The 19,807-nt window shown below is 45.2% G+C and overlaps 1 protein-coding gene across 5 annotated transcripts in view; it reads left to right on the top strand.

The window, feature by feature from the left end:
* Positions 1-8,254: 8,254 nt before the first annotated feature.
* Positions 8,255-19,807, top strand: part of SKI (SKI proto-oncogene) — a 101,438-nt gene continuing 89,885 nt past the window's right edge. Inside the window, exons 1-4 of one of the 5 annotated variants that reach the window (XM_048967775.1) lie at positions 8,255-8,279; positions 9,280-9,351; positions 9,706-9,779; positions 13,238-15,176. In XM_048967775.1, coding sequence (XP_048823732.1) covers positions 14,265-15,176 — 912 coding nt within the window. In that variant the 5' untranslated portion in view covers positions 8,255-8,279; positions 9,280-9,351; positions 9,706-9,779; positions 13,238-14,264. The remainder of the gene's footprint in view (positions 8,280-9,279; positions 9,352-9,705; positions 9,780-13,237; positions 15,177-19,807) is intronic. The other 4 variants (XM_048967773.1, XM_048967776.1, XM_048967777.1 and 1 more) reach the window with 4 other exon arrangements.

Here is a 19,807-nt window from a genome sequence, read left to right as displayed (position 1 = left end):
AACCTGCTTTTGCCACTGACCCTGAAGCTGTCCTTGTGGCTGACTTCATGTGAGTCGTTGCACCTCTATGCCACTCTCACACTTCTCAAACTCATCAGCATCACCTTACACAATAAAGGTAAATTACTTGACAAGATATCACTGCAATTAAATTCAATAATTGACATAAATTTAGAGTCAGATCATTCTGAGTAAGGACCAAGTGCAGTGGACAGGTTAAAGCTATTCTGGTAGCTTATACTATAAGTTGTTTTATTGTGCAGCAGCAATTTCAGAAAGTTCTTAGGGCAAAAAATGGACAATTAGTCTTGTTTTGAATATTGCAACTGAGATGAAAATATAGAAATGAGCAATTATTTTCATTATAAAATGTCAGAAGTACGGCTATAATGATCCCTAAGAGGAGATACTGCAAGAAATAGACTGGATTAAATTCTTGCAAACGTTCGTGGAGTAAAAATGCCATTAAAACATTCTAAGAGCCATGTGACCACTGCTCAGAAAGTGTAAAAGCAATGCTCTGGAAATGGATGTTTTCCCAAGAAAACTTCCCAGTAAGAACATGGGAGGCTGCACTATTTCTTGTGGTAAAAAATACAAGTTACATTCCAACTTTAAAGGGACAGTGCTTCCATAGAACTTGCACACTCAGAACATACTGTGGCTCCATAAGATTATGGAAGAAAATAAGTTTAGGACTTGATCTCTGTTTTTTTTCAAGTGTGTACTTAGCACTCCTTTAGTGTGTTTTTCCATGTGGATGATAAAAAATAGATGGAGCAGTTTCACAATTGCTTCCATTTGATTTCTTTCTTGTGATTTGTAAGCACTTGTGGAATTGCTGCTATTGGAAAAATAATAATGAAATCACTCTCGGGAATGGAGTGCACAACATATTTTGTTGACATTTTGATATGTATGTCAAGTAATCCTTTTCTTGTCCAAGCTTTTGTAAGCTCGCTTTTGGTGAGGACTGTTGTGCTCAGTGCCTAGCAAATGAAATGAGAAACTTTAATTGCTATTTTGAATCGAGTGTGTGCTAGTAGCAATGTAATGGTTGTTTTCTATAGGGTTATTTTTAACTGACCCATAAATAAACACTTACATGGTCTCAGATGTGTTCTGCCTCAATAATGAATGCAATTGGTCCTAATTGTTTTCCTCGGTAGCTCAGTTTCTCTCTCATAGCTCTCAGAGAGAGCTTAGACTACAGAGTTTGAATATTGCTTATTCCTTTGCTTTTCTTGGTGGTTCTTGGAAGTTTGTTGAAGCACTGAAACACACTGTTAAAACACTGTAGAAGTGAAGTCCTCCTCGTGCTGCCAGAACCAGACCTGCTGTGTGGCCAAAGGATTTGTCATGTCTGACATCCCATCCTTCATTGGTAATAAATGCACAGACAAAGGGAGTGAGGAAATGGATGGTTCTTGCTGCAGTTCCCTTCCTATGTGGATCACAGCTTTGAGCTCATCAAATATCCTATGTATAAAGATATGTTTCTTTTCTCTTACCAAGAGAAATATAGTTATGCTTCACAGAATCACAGAATCACCCGGGTTGGAAGGGACCTCAAGGATCATGTAGTTCCAACCCCCCTGCCTAGCATGCTTCTTCATCTATGTATTTCTCTCAAAAAGAGAAAAGAATCATATATTTACCTATAAATATACAAGAAAGTGCGTGCTGTAGGACATGCAGCAGAGAGCTTGCAAGGATTCAGAAAAGGCTGAAATGTTTCTGGCTAGCAAGAGTACCCAGATTTGCCCCAGTAACACTGAGCAGCACCAAGAGAACTCTTGGTGGTGGAGGAGGAACTTGGGTTTGGACTGGTGCCTTCTGAAGTGTCTTGAGCTCCTCTGTGAGGCAGCCAGCCACGGCCAATGTCAGACACAGGGCACTGGGCACTGCATGGGGCACATGGCAGCAACTGCTGTGCTGAAAAACATCAGCAGAAACGTGTGATGACATGTAGGCCTCTTCCCAAGATTATTGTGGAACGGAGGAGTGAGTTTTTGAGAGAGGAAGAAAATTGGAAATAAGGCCTGATTGAAGACATGTAAGAATGCTTGTTCCTGTGGGATTTTTGAGTGTTATGCTACCCCATAAATGAACTTTAACCCATGCTGGCTATCTCTCTCCTCCCCTCCCTGCCACCTCACACCTTTCTTAGTGTAGCTAATAGTGCAAATTACTCACTTCTCCCCACAGAAAATAATCCAATGCCCGGACTTCTAAATACAAGTAATGTTCAAGTGGGAAATAGTTTTCGAGAAAAAAAAACAACCAAACAATAAACCTTCTGGTAGTGGGTGGCACAAAGAGACTTATTTTCCATTCATGGCTTTATCTTTTAAGTGTATTTGATTTAGATTGATTTAACCTGGTGTGGGAATTGAAAGTTTGTGAAACTTCCTGCTCTGAATTGTGGCTTAAGCGAGTTGCTGGATGAATGTGTCTTACCAGTCTTGTATCTTCTTTCTTGCATAACGATCCTTGATACTGATGAGTTTCCATCTCGTGCGTGGGCTGATGAGACAGTGCACTCACAACTGGTTAAAAGTACAGGAAATCTGTGCTTCTGTCCAGACCTTCCACGTTTTTCTGAGAGAATTACATTGTTTCTTCCTTTTGACTCACGTTTTTTAATTTTTATTTTCTAATTATTTTTTTCTGTCAGTACACTGCAACGTTTGTACGTGCTTTGAAACCCTGTTGGAGGATTGCTGAAATTCTTAGATTGAGGTTAGGCATGATTTTCTCCCAGATGCTTTCTTCCTGAGCTGGTAAATAACCCTGATCTTTAGAAGTGGAGATATCCTACCCTGTATATGCCTTTCTGTAGTGCATTTCCATATGGAAGTTATGGGTGGATATAACTATTCAGGTTAACATTCTAATCCTACAGGGTGCTCAGCCATTGCATTTGATGGAAATCTGGGACACGTGACACCCTACAGAGTGCAGTTTTATGTAAAGGCTTTAGATTGCTGGCAGATTGTCAGCATGGAGCTCAAATTGATTAACCTAGTGCTGTTACTCTGATTCAGAATATGTTGTGTCCAGAGAGCAAATCTGACTGGAAACTTCAGGATCCAGCTTAGGGAAAAGTGCCAGGATCAAGACAGGATTTTTGTTAGCGCTGCCAGCTGAGAGTGGCACTGGACTTTGTGGTAGCCTCGAGCTGATATTCTTTGCTTCTGAGCAAACGTCCTGTCCATACTCCTGCTGAGATCAAGGTTTGTCTTGATGTTCCAGATAACTCTAATTATTTAGACAAAGAGATAAAATTAGACAAATTAATTGGAGAAATGTAAAAAAAAAAAAAAAAAAGTACAGATGGTTAGAAGCACCTAAAATCCCATGTGGTGCAATGACTGCTAAGTCAGCTAACGATATTTTTATGAATGAGAAATCTAATAAGGAAGGCAAAGCAGTTAAAATTTGCCCTAGAGCAATTGTAAGTTCTACACCTCTTTTTTTGGTTCATAAACACCTCTGTCTCCTGCAAAAACACTTGTGAGTATATTTTTTAATATCGTTTGTTGCTTGACTTCATTGTTCTGCAAATCAGTAAATGAATTCCATTTGCAGATCAGGTTTTTTTTTCCCTAGGACAAGGAATATTCATACCAGATTGCTGCTCCTACTTTTGCCTTCAAAATCACACACCCAAAGAACTCTGTCTTGCGGAAATACCCAGCTGTAGCAAAGTGCAGTATGCATGTGGAGAGACCTTGTAGGCCAGACTATGACACATTTTGCTAGCATTAATCCGTTAAGAAGCTGCAGACAGGAGCTGAATAGAATAGCACGTGCTGTCTGTCCCACTTAACTGCTAAATACAGTCAAGGAAGTTGTCAGGTGTACTTCATAGTTCCTTTGTCTCAACTTCAAATTACAGTCATTCTCTTTATTTTGCTATTGCTGATTTATACCAAAACACAGCAGAACAGGCTCTCACATAGTGATTATAGATGAATTATTCCTGGTTGATGCTGATGTAAGACAGAATCATCCCTTTGAAGTCAGATTTTTACCCCAGAGCACGGAGGAAGAGAAGCTGTTCTCTTTAGCTGAGGCAGTTGGTTTTCTTGTTTATGCAGAAGTTCATGGCTTGTTAGCACTCCCAACTGTTGCAAAGTAAGTAATGAAAATAAGAAGTGCAGAGCAGAAAATGTCTAAAAAATCAGAGAAGCCTATGGAGCTGGTGAGAAAATGAGAGGTGACATGAGAACAGGAAGGAAAGGGGAAGGTTATGTCATTAGAGACTGGAATTCAATGTTTTGATGAAACTCCATGGATACAGGAAGAAGCAGGGCGGGTAAAAATAGCCAAATGAAAATGGTATGAGTTCCAAGAATTCAGTCCTCTGAAAAGAAGGAAATAAATGTTCTTGCTTAAAGACAGGCAGAAAAAATTTACATATTTTTATGAGCCATTAGAAAGAATGAAGGAGAAACAAAAGATGTGAAAACTGCTGACTACTATTTCTCTCTTTTTTTTTCCTCCAATGACAATTTGGAACTTTGTGTTGTTACACACAACTCACGCAAATTGTGGTTTGGCTCCCAAGGAAGACAGAACCCTTTTTCTGAAGAACTGTCTCACCAGAAGACTTGGAGGCTGTGCACTCTGTGGGGTGGAGCACATGTGTGCACACATCCTTATGGGGACAACATTCACTCCCTGACTGATAGAAAACATGGCCCATCACCGCGTGAGAAAATGGCCACAACATAGAAAATAGTTTACTTCACAGGATTTAAATTTGCCCAGAGCCAGTGAGCAATTAGGCTTTTGGTACTGAATTGTATACACTTGTATCCCTCCCACTGAGATTCTTATCTATGAAACAGAAAGCTCTTAAGAAAAAGAAAGTAACAAGTAGGCCAATTTACTTGGATTTTTTGTTGTTGTTGTTAATTTCAGAACAGATGGTAACATATCACAATGGAAGTTTTATAAAAAATTCCATCTTTTAACTTTGAGTGCAGACCTTAAATTTTTCCCTGGTGAAAATCTGGAGCGTGAGTCATTAAGCATGCTATGCTGTATCTGCATGGGATTTTCACTTACTGCATTCAGAAAAGTCAGAAAGCCGTTCCATTACAGCAGATGATTTTTTTTCTTCTCCACCTGGGCAAATGGCCAATTCCATCATCTCAGGCTCAGCACTACGAACAAGGAAGGTACAGTCTGAGGAAGGATTGTAATGCGCAGACAAGGGGAAAGTCCAAGGGCAGGAGTCGATTTCCAACACTCAAACAATGGTCAGAAGAAGTCGCCTGAGTTAGCATCTCTCCAGTCCAGTCTGAATTCACTAATTGAAAAGTTATGGCCTGCTTTTACAAACCAGAAGTTGTATTGCCTGCAGGGTGTTCAGCACCTACTGCATCTTGCCCCTAAATCATTATTATATAGCGACGGACTAAACTTAATCTTTGCTGGGACTCCATCTGAAATTCAGCACTGATTGCTGTGGGGCAAATAGGCCCAGAGATGCTGAGTGTCATTTTCTGCAGCTCTACTGATCTGACCTGGGAGAGCTAGAGGAATTCCATCTCTCCAGTCTATTGTGCTGCTCATTGTAGTGAAGTTACAGGACTTTGCTGTGGAGAAAGAAAGGGATTGTTACGTTGAAGCTTCAATATATTTGTAAAATCCTTTTATTCTCTCCAGGGCCCTGACAGCAGTCTCTGGTGCACAGTTGTTAATTTGCAGCATCTTCCAGAGCACTGCGGTGTTTGTTGGCTTTATCAGCCTGCTGTTCCTTGTACTGGTCTTTGTAATGCATTTAGATCGAAACTGCCTTGGAAAAGTCAAATCAGGGTCTGAGATTTGCTATTTGGAACTTCCTCTGTGGCATCTAAGGGTCTCTACACCCCTTTTGGATTGGAGATGTTAAGTAAGGCATGAGATGTATTGCCTCTTAGTTACTCCAGTTAATAAGTGTGTTAGAAATGCGGAAAGATGGACGGATGGATTTATCATCTTACAAGGTCTCTGTCAGATTAGTTAATTATTCCCAACCTTTGTGTAGTTACTGACATCTAGAAGTGAGGTGAGTGGCGTCTTTTTGGATGGCCAGAATGATATAGAACACAATTTCCCCTGAAGAAATAGCTTGCATACCTTATATAATGAATGAGCTCATTTTGCCTGTGTTTGCCAGAAACAATAAAAGTTAGAAAATGTCCCAGTAATTAAAATAAAGTGTTACCCAGATTTATGGTGAGAAATGTGAAATGTCAGGCAATTGAGTGCAGCTTTGCACTCACAAATAAGCTTCACATTCGTTAGAACAGGTTGCATTCATTACTAGGAACAGTGTGGGTCCAGTGCTAGCCCCAGAAGGCAATGAATGGTTTCTCCTGCTCAGGGAAAGAAAGCAGAGGGGAGGGAAGGGTGCCAGCTGGCATGTTAGCTGATGGATTTTAGGTCCTAGTGGTAATGCTGCAGTGTGCACGGCACAGGCATGATCATTGCTTCAGCATGGGCTTTGGATTACACCATGGGTAGCAGGAAGAAGAGAGGGCCATTCTCAGGCCTGCCACATGCGGAAAAGAAAGCTAGCAGAAAGTTTTTGAAAGGGTGTACATGAAAAAGGGAAATCCAAGCAAGGCCAGCCTTTCCTGTTACCCCTCAGTCATTTGTTTTTAAATGCTAACATTGTACCTACAGCCCTATGAACATGAGTTCAATGCTCTCTTAAGACAATCATAAACCCCACTTATTTCAGAGACCATTTCTTCTGTCAAATGCCACACAACACACACAGATCCAACCAAATTCTTGTTGGTAGTATGCACGTAGATGTAGGGAAAATTGAAAGTGTGAGACTGTTGGAAATAGAAGTGAAACTCACTGAAAGTCTACAGTGCAAGCTCATTTGAACAGTTATCTTGCAAGTCATGCTCAAACACCCAATTGGCTTTCTGCTCTGTGCAGCCAGAAGGGGGTAGGTTGCTGAAATGTCCTGCTGTAATACTGAGAACTGCTTGCTGCCTTAACATCTCCTTTCGCAGCCCTTTATACTTCTCTTTTCTGAGATAGCCAACTAAAAAAATGAAGAAATTTGAAATGAAAATGCTTTATGTAAGAACTAGTCTGTCTAGCACCTAAAGTGTGTCTTCCTGAAAAAGAGAATGGGGCAACGTTGAATCACAGACACTTGTGTTGGATTTTCTTCTCACATAAATTTAATCTGTGAATAGTTCTAGGAATATCAGTGGAGGTTTGTTAGAAAAAAAGTAGTCATTAAGTTAAATCACTTGATTTGAATTTGATAAAAGATTTGGGTTCTGATTAAAAATCTGCGGGATGGCCTTAAGCCAATTGTACATTATCTCTGTTCCTCAGTTCCACATCTGTAAAATGACAGTATGAATGTTTCTTTTTTATTACATGCTTGTAAGAAAAATCACATTATGCTAATGAGGTGTGCATGGGCTTTAATCACAGGTTCATTCAGAAAGTCCATAAATAAAAGAAATATGGGCTCAACTCTTGAGAATTTGGGGGAGAGGTGTAGAAATTCCAGGTTTTAGGACAGTATGTTCTGAATTACTGAAGTGATGATGCAAGCACTTATGCCCATAGAGTGCCTAGTGCTGTACGTGTTATTTATAGGAGACTCAGGCCTTGAAAATAAATTGCAGGTTCATGTGTCAGATCAGCAGATAGAAGATCACTTTTCAACAGACGTTAGATATCATAAATTTCAAGCAGACTATGGGGCTCATTCCCCACTATGGTTTTGGATTTTAAGCTGTTGGAAAACACACACCAAGGAACGCAAGAAAATAGACTACAGTCAGAAGCAGTTATGATAACCCTGCTTGCACATAAGGTCGCACAGAGTTGTTCTGAGAAAGGTGCACTTTAGCATATAAACATTATTTGCAAACTATGGATACTGTGACGATGAGAAATGATCTTAAAGATGGAAGAACTTACCAAAAGATAAGCAGATGTTTAGAGTGTGTGATAGGCTATTGGGAAGGAAATGTTTGGCCTTAAAGTTGCATGTGGGTTTCAGGTGAGATGGAAATGAAGCATTATTAATTGTACCATTGTGCAAGTTGGTACATGCAGCTGTAGAACCCAGCTCTGTTACCCTTCTACTCATCACAGCAGCTGCAGCAGATCAAATCAGTATTCCCACAGCTTCTCTGCATGATCGAGTGTATGTAGGAGGGCAAGAGAGGGGAGTTAACCTACTTTGTTTCGGTGAAGCTCAAACCTGAGGCTTTGCTAATCAGCAGCTCCTGGAGCACAAGGTTGCCATGCTCGTTTCCTTTGATACCGGCTGTTTGGGGACAGACTCAGCGAGGCGCTTTGCATAAGTCTTACGCTGAACTTTGTCTGAAATGTGTTGATTTTTTTTCCCCAGAGCAGTGATAGTGACTGTGTGCTGGTATCTTCTGGGCAAGAACTGTGATAGGAACAAATACCGAGGGTGAATAGTAACAGTTGAATTAAGTGCTTTTTTACTTTTTTTTTTTTTTTTAATAGGAATAAGGTTTTGTCTTGGCTTTTATATCTCTTTCTCTGTTGGCTGTATATACGTGGTTTGCTGGGTGTGCTGAGAAAGGAAAGATTGTGTGTCAGTATAAATGATAAAAAGCCTGTGCAGTCCTGAGTGACCCAGGGCTGTTCTGTGAAGCTCCTTTGGGAATCCCAAGAGTTCCAGCTTGTGTGTCCTTCTCTGCGTCTGACTTTCCAGTAAATTAATTTTTTTATTGGCAGTAGCAAGCATGGCTTTTTTTAATGAAGTGTTTGGCAGCGTCCACTGGGGCATGTAGGTACAGTGTGTGGGTAGAAGGGGCAGCCCTGGGCAACATAGCAGGCAATGGAGAGTGAGAAAATTCTAAAAGATGGAGAAATCTTTCTTGTGCTTTTAAAAACCTCTTCCCTCTCCTGTACTTCCTAGGATGTTTGATGATTGTATGCCCATTAGTCAAACTTCATGAAGAATTAAGTCAGTTCTTAAGTTCAGTAGTCAGACAGCTTTTCTGAATAGCCTGCTGTGCTGTGCTCGTGCTCTCCTGGCCAGGACCAGGGACTTCTGGGCAAACAAAAAAAAAGGTTAGTTTTGAACTTGAGCTACAAAGCTGAGTCTTATACTGGAGTCTTATACTGGATTCTCTGCTTAGTGGTGTTAGAAGGTGCTATAAACACGATAAAACATGATCAGTTAGCTGAACTAAGCCCATAAAATGTAATGTAATTAGCTGTCATCAACTAAAAGAACATATATTAAACCAATCTGTTCTGCAGAGAGAAGAGAAGCAAGACCCAGGAGAGGAGCAGCATTCTGCATGCAGATCATGGATGCCAAAAGGGAGAAAGGTAAGATCTTTTGTTTTCTTTACTTTGTTCAAAGTACAAACATTCCTACCTTGGGTTACAGAGAGAGACAAAACACTTGTCTTCCTCAGCAGAGTGGCCACTACTTACACATCTACCTATAAACCACCTCCCCATATACAGTCTCACAATTACCAGTTTCATTTTTACCACTCCTGGACTGGATCTTGCCACTGCTTGGAGCACAGTAAAATCTAACAGTAATCTCATGTATGGGGATTGCCCAGACACAGCTTGAACCAGTGATTGAGTACCAGGTGAGAAGGTGTGGCTAATCCAGGGCACACAGGTGCAAGCAATGAACCCTGGATCCACCCCTCCTCACTCTTGTTTAAGGGTTAGCAGCTGAGGGAGTAGGATCTCCATTTAGAGGTTGCCCCTTCTTGGGACTTCACTGACCTTCACAAAGGGTGAGTCGCTTGTTTATGTATCGTCTAAACTGTATCCTGATGAATACCTTTATGAGTGTGTTTGTATCTTGGTAGAAAGCAATATCATTGCCTTCCCTTGCACTGTACGTTGTAAATAAGCTATCAGAACATAAGTCAAGCCTGTAATCAGTCTGTATGAAGTATAATGTAGGGAGAGAATTTTGCTATGCAGCATTCCAAGGTTTACCTAGAAAATGGTGGGACCTGGTATGTGGTGAATACCATAGAAGTCCCAGCTGCTTCACTAAGCTCAGGCCTGAAAGAGGTTGCATGGTTATTTTTTCCATTAATTAGAAAAAAAAAAAAAAGGGAGAGAAAATCCTGTTTTGATGTGACTCTAATGCTGCCCTTCTCAGGCAGTCAATTTTTTCTTGATGTCATTGGTTTGTGATTTTTTTTTCTTGTGACTTCTTGATGTTTTAAAATTCTCTTATTTCAGTGCGTTTCTAGGAGAAACACAGCAACAAAATGTGGTCTCTTTTTAAAAACTAATGTTTAAACATCTGTTTTTGCTAAAAAGGTAAAAAGTTGATGTGCATTTGTGAAATAATTTTCTGTGAGCTGAATCTGTATGTTGACTTAAAAAAAAACAAAAACACAAAGTTGAGAAAGACTGCATGAATCTTGGATATGTCTTTGTCAGCGGAGTGTATGAAACCTATTCTGCAGGTTGTGGATAGTTTGGCATTCCTCTGTTCCACTGTAAGGGAAATATCAGTGGAAAGACTCCCCTTTTGTGGAGGCTCTCTGAAGGAGAGGAGGGGAGGAAATAATATCCTAGCTGCATACAAATGGTCTTACTTCAGTAGCTGTGTGTCACAATTAGAACTAAGTATGTACAACACAAACATGGAGAAATTAGATACTTGCTGCTTTAATGAATTTGCCATCCAACATAAGCTACAGTAGGAGTTTTGATGCGTCACATTTGTACAAATGCTTTCCTTTTTCACTTTCTTTCCTTCTTCACAACTGGTTCTCCCCAAACAGTTTGTCAACAGCTGCAATTTGCAACGCTGTCCTCTACAGTCCCAGGTCTTCCTGACTAAGTAGACATCTAAAACCAGAGGGGGACTGTGGTGAATTTGTTTAGAAAATACCTCTCATGTGAGCGTGTAAAAAGTATACATAAACATGGTGTGCTGTACTCTGGAAACATGTAGAGGGTGGGACAAGATACTCGTGAGAAGCATTGAGTTCTTCAAAATGAAGGCAATGTGGAGGTGTGGGGGGAAGTGAACTGCCTGTTAAATATGGAAAATGGAGTCTGCTTTTTGTTCTGGGCCTTTGGAATCTGTGGGTGGATTGGAACTGGCAGGCAGGGAGCAAACACCCACCCACCACAGGGCTGTGTGGTTCAGAAGTTTACAAGTGTTTGTGTTCCAGGAGCTGTTGGCCTTGAAGCCAATGGAGAGGGGGAGGAGAAGAGGGAGAGAGTGAGAAAAACAGTGTGGTGTTGGGGCCCTTCTCTGAGATATTTTTTCCTTCTCCTTTCTTCAGCTATAGGGGTTTGGAGCTGAAGCAAGGCAAACAGTTACTGGGGGAAAGATTAATAGGATTTTAAGATGCACAGCACTCATAATCCATCATCGGGGTGGCAGAGGCTTCAGAAAGCATTGCCACCTTAATCCCTGGTGACAGAGTTCATTGCTCCCCCCTTCTGCCCTGCTTTGTCGTCCTGCAAAGTCTGGGGTACAAGGAAATACAAGCTTTACTGTTACTGCTTGGGTTGCAAACTGGTTTCTGTTGCTTTATGGATTTAGGTTCAGAAGCTGCTCCCCTAATCAGTTACCATCTGAGAGTAGCAGACATAGAAACTGAGGCACACAGGAACTGAGCAACTTGCCCAAGGCAGCAGGAAGTCTGTGGGAGACCTGGGAATGGACCCCAGATGTCCTGAGTTTAGTCTTAACCACCAGACCATCCTTCCTGCCTTTTTGGTAGTCCCCTCTACTTCAGGAATTCCATTTATGGATTACACCCCCATTAATTAATCACTCATCTGTTGCTTGACTCAGTAACTTACTTGCATTAAAGAGTCATTTGGAGAGGAAAAAAACCAATAACCAAACACCTAAAATGAGCTGCAGTTACTACTGTCCTTTCTTCCTGAAGAGTAAAGGAGTGCAAAAAAGCCCAGCACCCAGTACTAAGAGGCTTTCCCATTACTAAGCAGACTTCCTGCAAACAGTAATTTTACTCTTAACACAACTGGATTCCCTATACTTGATGTTTGGGTCTATCTGCATGTTTATATTTCAGTGAGTTTAAAACAACAACAAAGACTGAAACAAATCCATGTAGGGCATGAATTTGCTGCTCTGAGTACTTCAGATAGAAACCCGTTTGGATGCCGCATCCCTAATGGGGCATCTGTTGCTGTGTGCAAGCACCAACCTGGAGTTCTCTGCACTTGGGGTGTGCAGACACAGCTGATGGTGCGTGGTTCCTCCCTCCTCGCTGCTGCTCTGCGATCCTTGGAGCTGGCACTGGGCTGCTGTGTGCGGCAGTGCTGGGCTCGGGGCTGTGATACCTTTTTCCCTTTGAAGGGGACTTCAGAGCACAGAAACAAATAGTGTCTGAGCTCAGTGCGATCCTTGCCCGCATCGATCCTGGCTGAACCTCAGCCTGTTTGGTTTGGTGAGGTTTTTTGTTTGCTCTTGTAATTGTTTGGAAGACCATGGATTTGCTTCACTTTTTTAGTTTACTGGGGTTTATCTTCATTTATACCACGGTGGTAAAGCTCTTCCATTGGAGAGCAGGCGCTCACTGCATCACGAAGCAACGCTATGAGCAGTGCTTCAAGTCGTTCTTGCATCAGAAATATCTTAGTTGTGTGTACGTGGAACTGCTTTCCAGCCTTTTCTTTTTGCGTGAGGTTCGCTGGTAACAGAGCTAAGCTGTCGGGCGTGTGTTTTACGTCTGTATTTCAGCGTTAGTCGGAACGCTCCAGCCGTTTTGCTCCCTCGGGCCGTGCAAGAGAGGACGAGCGGGCGCTGGGGCGGCGCTCCGGCTGCGTTCCGCGGGCTGCCACCAGGGGGCGCCGTTCCCTGCGCGGAACCGCGGCTTCGGCCCGACCGCGGCCCTCCGGGCGCCGCCATTTGGCGCAGCGGTGGCCGCCTCGCCCGGAGCTGCGCCGGCGGCCCCCGGGTCGCGGCTGTCGGTCCCCGGGAGCCGAGCGCGCCGTCCCCGCGCGGTGGCGGCGGCTCCACGCCCGGTGCTCGCCGCGTGAACGCGGAGCGCGGCTGGTGCCGGACCCCGCGCTGCGCTGCTTGTACGTGTGGCATCGCCGCTGCTGCGGCTCCGCGTTAAACTCGCTTGCCGCAAGTAGGTTTAGCGGCGGCGGGGCTTAGGTGGTGCTCTCGCGCTTCGCGTGCGCGCTGGATACACGCGCTGCCGTTTGTTCCCTTTATTTATTTTTTTTAACTGTTGTCCAGAAATAAAACGACGAGAGGAACGAGCCCGCGCGCTCCCGCCCCTCCTTCGCGGCGCGCCGCTCTGTGAACCCAGCACTTCTCCCTCCCCCCGGCGCGGCCGCCCCAGGCTGAGCTGCGCCTGCCCGTGCAGCAGCCGCGCGGGAGGGGGGAGGCGGCCGCTGTTCCTGGAAGAGCCCGGCCTGGGGAGTTGGTCACATTCTTGGCCGGGATTCAATGACTGAGGCAGACACCAACAAACAGAGGGGGGGAGGAGGAGGAGGAGTGAGGGAGGCTGAGCCAGCCCGCATTAGCTCAGCTCTCAGGCACTCTCAGTCTCTGCTGGAAAGAGGAGCTGGGAGGATGTGCGCGCTGTTACCGCGGCTCCCCACGGCACGCTGAGAGCAAGAGGAAGAAAGGAAGAAAGGGGAGCGCGGCGCCGGGGAGCCCGCCCGGATCGAGCGAAGGGACCGCGCGGGGAAGGCAGCCCGCCCGCCCGCAGCCCCGCGCCGCTTTGGAAGTGCCGGAGATTGGGGCCTTTTAATTCTATTCCGCGTTGCTCCTTCCCCGCACCGAGCCGCCTTCCTCCTCCCGCTTTTTACTTTCCTCCCCCGCTCCTTCTTCCTGGTGGATATGGACACGAGCGGGATCGCTGCAGAGAAGCAGCAGCCGCCAGCGCGTATTTAACCCGCGGTGTCCGGAGCGCGGTTCGGACCGGCGTTCCGGGGCTGGCAGTGCGCGCTGCCTGCGGCCGCCGGCTCGGATGAGGACCTCGCTTCGACGTGACTCTGCGCTCCGGCCGGGCGGCGTCGGGGCCGGGCACGGCGAGAGATTGTGACGGAGCGACAGAACGGAAAGGAGAAAGAGACGCGTCCGAGAAGGATTTATTTCCTCGCCGTCTGTGGATTGCTAAACCTGAGTGGGAAGGGGAGAAAACAAGGGTGGGTTGTTGTTTTGTTTAAAAAAAGAAAAAATCCCTTAAGTGGATTTGTACCAGCGTGGAAGATAACTGGGGATTTTTGTTGTTTGTTTTGGGAATAGAAACTAAAAAATGGAGACTGTAAGTAGAAGCAGCTTCCAGCCTCATCCAGGACTGCAGAAGACCTTGGAACAGTTTCATCTGAGCTCTATGAGCTCCCTGGGTGGCCCTGCTGCTTTCTCAGCGCGATGGGCACAGGAGATGTACAAGAAAGACAATGGCAAAGACCCGGCGGAACCTGTGCTGCATCTGCCCCCTATCCAGCCCCCCCCAGTGATGCCTGGTCCATTCTTCATGCCCTCGGACAGATCCACTGAGAGGTGCGAGACCATCCTGGAAGGGGAAACCATCTCCTGCTTCGTGGTGGGTGGGGAGAAGCGCCTTTGCTTGCCCCAGATCCTGAACTCGGTGCTCAGGGACTTCTCCCTGCAGCAGATCAATTCGGTGTGCGATGAGCTACACATTTACTGCTCCAGATGCACCGCTGACCAGCTGGAGATCCTCAAAGTCATGGGCATCTTGCCCTTCTCTGCCCCCTCCTGCGGGCTGATCACTAAAACTGATGCTGAGAGGCTTTGTAATGCCTTGCTTTATGGTGGCACCTATCCTCCCCACTGCAAGAAGGAATTCTCTAGCACGATCGAGCTGGAGCTTACAGAGAAGAGCTTCAAGGTGTACCATGAGTGCTTTGGGAAGTGTAAGGGACTCCTGGTACCAGAGCTTTACAGTAACCCCAGCGCAGCCTGCATCCAGTGCTTGGACTGCAGGCTCATGTACCCGCCTCACAAATTTGTGGTCCACTCTCACAAATCCTTGGAAAACAGGACTTGCCACTGGGGCTTTGACTCTGCAAACTGGAGGTCCTACATCCTCCTCAGCCAGGATTACACTGGGAAAGAGGAGAAAGCTAGGCTGGGCCAGCTCTTAGATGAAATGAAAGAAAAATTTGACTATAACAACAAATACAAGAGGAAAGCCCCCAGGGTAAGTGATGCCTTAAATTCTTATTTTAAGAAGGAGTAGGGGGGAGAGAAAGAGAAGAGGGATTTTCGATGACGTCCATAGATGTACTCAATTTGTTACCAACTGTTTTCCTTTTAGAGTCGTTTAGCAATCTAATCGCATTCTTAATTCTCACCACGTGTGCGTTCATGCAGACGACCAGCGTTCGACATGGCTCCTTTTTTTCCTTTTTCCTCTGGTTGCGTTCTGAGCACAGGAGCTGGAGTTCAGTGATACTATATATATGTTTGTATATCGTGTTGTACACGGAACCCGATCTTTGAAACCCATCACGCTGCCCCACTTCAGCAGGAAGTGATTTGGGGTGCCAGGAGCTTCACTGGAGGTCAAGACGAGGAAGAAAGGAGGGGAAAATAACTCTGATTGCCCCAGACACAAATGCATGCAATTTTCTTTTCGACTGCATGCCTCCAGGGATGGAGGCAGGGGCTGAGCCGTTTAAATGCTTGAGCTGGAATAAAATGTGGCTGCTGAGAAAAATCCTGACAGCGATGCAGGTTACTGGTGTTCAGTGAAGTGCAGAATGGGAGCAGAGAAGTCTGTGCTTTTAGGGGATCCCAGATCCCAGCAAGACAGGCTTTTGTATATCGGATTATGTGTACGTTCAGTGAATGGATCTGAAGGGCCAGCTGCAGCAGCTCGTTGCGGTGTGCCCCGATGTCCCGAGGCCGGACAGCCTGAACGTATTTCCAGGTGCCCGGTGTTTTTCTTTCAGCCTGGGCTGCCTGCAGGCCCCGCCATTCCCGCTGTGTGGGCGAAAGGCGCGGTGCCACGGGTGGGCAGCGGGGGGGGGGGACGGGGGGGCGGCAGCTTCTGCCCCTTCTCAGCCCCCCGGAGGGAGGTGAAAGCAAACCGGAGCAGTCTGGCCTGCAGGTTTGGGGGCGGATTCTGTCTCCTCCATCAGAGATCTTGGAAGTTTTCTTCGGTTTTGTGTGTCTGGAGCGGAAGGGCAATCACATAAAAAGAAAAGGAACTTCGAAAGCCTTCTGAGAATGTTAGGTGAAATTCTTGGTTAACTTCCCAAATACCTGTTTAGACGTGCAGATACACGGTCAGACTAAATATGGCTTTTATTAAACAACAAAAAGCAACCCAGGGAGGTTTTCAGCCCCCCGCACGCAGTGCAGCAGGCAGTCCAGCTGGCCCGAGGGGCCTGGCCAATCCATTTGGTTGGGCTCCGCGTTTCTGCCTCTAGGATTCTCTCTCTCCAAGTCCAGTTTCTCCCCTGCTCTTCTGCTTAGCCCCCGTTTCGGTCCTTGTCCTCACCCCTCCCTCTTTCCTCCAGCCGGAGTGTCAGAGCCGCTGTGACAAAGCGGGGCTGTAATGAGCCCCATTATCTCCGTGGCTGGAGGTGGATGTGTTTTTAATGGCTTGTCTATTCTCCGTCAGTCATGTGCTAAGGGGATGCTGGGGAAGATGCGCATGAATGTCTGCGAGAGGAGAAAAGGGCTCCGGCGGCGGAGACGTCTTTCAGCCTGCGCGGTGAATTTTCTTGGGCGTGCTCTGGGAAACTAAATAAAAGAATCCCCACTTTCTTCCTTCTGGGAGGAGATTGTGCGCCTGGGTTGATCATTTCCACAGTGTGATTTAAATGAACGCTTTTAGAGGTCTGCATTTCTTTTCTTACAAGGCTCTTACGGCACTTTCTGTTGTGTGATTTATCCGGTGCCCCAGGTGAGGACGAGACAAGACTGCAAAGTTTTGGCATTGCCTTACACTTGTGGTGACCCCTTAGCAGTCCTGGCTCAGAACATGGCAAGCACTCTTTCCGCCTGCCCTCCAACATTTGCTTGCAGCTCTTCTTGGAGAGTGACTTCAGGGTATCTGATAGTTCCTAGCAGGGGACGCCAAAAATTAGACAAGAAAATCATAACTGGGTGTTTTTGAAACGATTTTGCAAAAGTGTCGTAACAAAATGTTAAAAGTCTCCTGTGTAGGTTCACTTGGGAGTGGGAAGGACGGTGTGGTTGTGTGTGCTCAGATGACAGGATAGCACACATCCTGTGCAGGACGCCTTTGAGTTTCCAGGCTCTCGAGTTGTCTTCTCGGCTCCTATTCATGTGGCACACTCTTCACGAGGCCCTGACATCACTGGTGGAGTTTTGAACGCTTATCCTTCCTTTTTCTGTAGTCTTTTTCCATAGGGTTTAGCCAACGGATATCATATGCTAAGGTCATTTGTGCTAGCAGAGTGTGGATAATTACGGCGAGATTTAATCAGGCTGTAAGGTTGGTAGACTGTGGCCAGGGGCAAGTAACACTGGAGTAAAGTTTAGATGCCTAGTAAGGAAATGAAAGGATGATCCTGTGTCTGCCTCTGTGTGTTACTGTTAATTGCTGTCAGTCTCTGTAGGTTTTGTGTGTCTGCTGGGCTCTGTGTCTGTCTGTCTCTGTGGATGAAAGGGTGAAGCATATGTGTCTTTGTGGTGGTCTTCCTTTTTGATGTAGATCTCTGTGTTGCTTTGTTCTGCTTTATGCAGAGGTGTCTGTGTGTGTTGTATGCCATAATCTGCTGTGTCAGATGCTGTCTTCTATGTGCAAGAGGCTTTCTAAAATAATTTTCCCGATTAATTTGTGTATGTTGTACAGTGTTGTGCTTTCCCTGGGTTCTGCCAGTGCGTTGCAGCTTGGGATGCAGCTGCCCTTTGCTGTGGCTGGTTAAGAAGCAGTGAGTTTTTAGACCATTTTGTGTCTTCGTGAGGTTTCTGTGATGAGGTATGTAGGCTTTTGCTAGCACAGCTCTGCCTTTTAAGGGATTGACTTCTAAATGCAGGAGCTGGGCTGGCATGAGCCCCCACTGCAGATTTGGCATACTGGCCAAACTGCCTTTTTTCCTTCCCCAGCCCCCCCTCTGTTGGGTGGTTTTAAAGCACTGCTACAAGGCATCGCTTTGCCTAGATGCTTACTTCCCACCATGTATTTGCATCGAGCAGCCATTGTGCATATCTATCCATCTATTTATCTGTACTGAGAAATAGATACATAGATACATTGTCTCTCAGCATGGTTGGTTGAACCAGATGAGCTTTTTCTGGTCTTGCCACTTGCAGAAGCAGCTTTAATCTACATCTATAGTGCAGTGAAGTCAGCAAAGGGTCCTAACCAAAGCTGGGATGAGTTGTGACAAGAGCCCCAGCAGAGGGGAACCATCCGTAGGTGGCTCAGCCACTTTCCTTACCCTCTTTTAAAAATCAGATTGTTATATCCTCCCTGTTAATCCATGGATAAATGATTTACCTCCCATAAGCTCCTTCACCTTCCTGCCTCTTCCTGAAGCTCTTTCTGTTTTGGGCCATATTGTAAGCTCTCAGTTTTCCTTTGTATCCTTTGCTGGGTTTCCACTTTCTCATGTGCTGATGCGGTTTCTCAGCTGTGATCTCTGCCTGGGCTTTCAGAGTCCCCACGTACCAGCACTACTCTTACTTTTGTGGGTGTCCTCCCTCCCTGCCTGTCACACATTGCATCTGCCTTTACTGCCGTGGAGCACAGCTGTAACGTGCTGGGGGAATTTAGAGAGATTCAAAATGTGAGTAACCTGACGGGGTTGCAAAACAGGGTCCTGGAAATGCATCAGCAGTGCCAATGCACTTTTCTTGAGCTCAGCTGCTGGTGCATGTTGTGTTCACTTGCTGGTACAGATAGGGCCTTGGTACATCTATCATATTCTCTTTCCTCTTTAGTGTAATACATCACTGCTTTTTAACATCAGCATGTCTCCTACAATTGGATTAGTTCAAAAAGCAGGCCTGAAGGCTCTTTGGTTGCTGTTTCCAGTAAAGGAGGGTGCGTTTGGCTCTGTCTCTTTTGAACTTTTTTTTTTAAATATTGAACTGAGCAACGTTTGACAGTGCTTTCATATCTCCTACCTGTGTGCCAGACATCTGTATTTTTAGCAAAACTGTGTATGATCAGACACTCAGAAAATACAAGAGCTTCCCTTGCACATGTGTGAACACACCCACACATGCAGGCACCGCCGTGTTCCCACGGTTCATGTCCCAGCAGCACTTCTATGAAGTAGCTGGAAGCTAGAAGCAACATTCTGATACTGACACACAACCAAGCACGTAAGGCCTCCCACTTCATTTCACAATGCCTCCCAGCCCAGCGCTGCCACAACATGCAGCTTTCTCAGCTGGAGTAAGGTTTAGCCAGGTCAAGTGTGCAGCCGAATCAAAGAACAGAAACTGCTGGAAGTGAAACGGGGGGACTGAGTGAGTTCTAAGGGAGCTGTGGCCTTTTAGGTGCTGTGTGGTGGTTGCTAAGCTGCATTTTGTGCCCACTTGAAATGTTGCAGTAGTAAATCTTAAATGCATATCTTTGCGTGTTTCAAAGTCCTGCCTTCTAGCAGTAGTAAACTTCTTGAGTTGTTAATGGTGTGTATCCCATAGTGTGTAGAGCAGAGGGATTCTGGTATTTTTTTGCAGGTATTGGTGTTCAGACAGCTGGATTTATTCTGTACAAACTGCCTCAACAAATATTGTTAAAAATTTTGCCTGAGAACTGTTGGTTCAGGTATTTTTCCATGCAGCAAAGAAGTAATTTGTTCACTTGCCTAATGTTTAAGAATTATATTAAGAATTATCCAGGTA

This window comes from Lagopus muta, chromosome 21, assembly GCF_023343835.1.
Source record: "Lagopus muta isolate bLagMut1 chromosome 21, bLagMut1 primary, whole genome shotgun sequence".
Taxonomy (NCBI): Eukaryota; Metazoa; Chordata; class Aves; order Galliformes; family Phasianidae; genus Lagopus; species Lagopus muta.
Note: the sequence above shows the minus strand (reverse complement) of the source record. Positions and strands in the feature narration are given on the sequence as shown.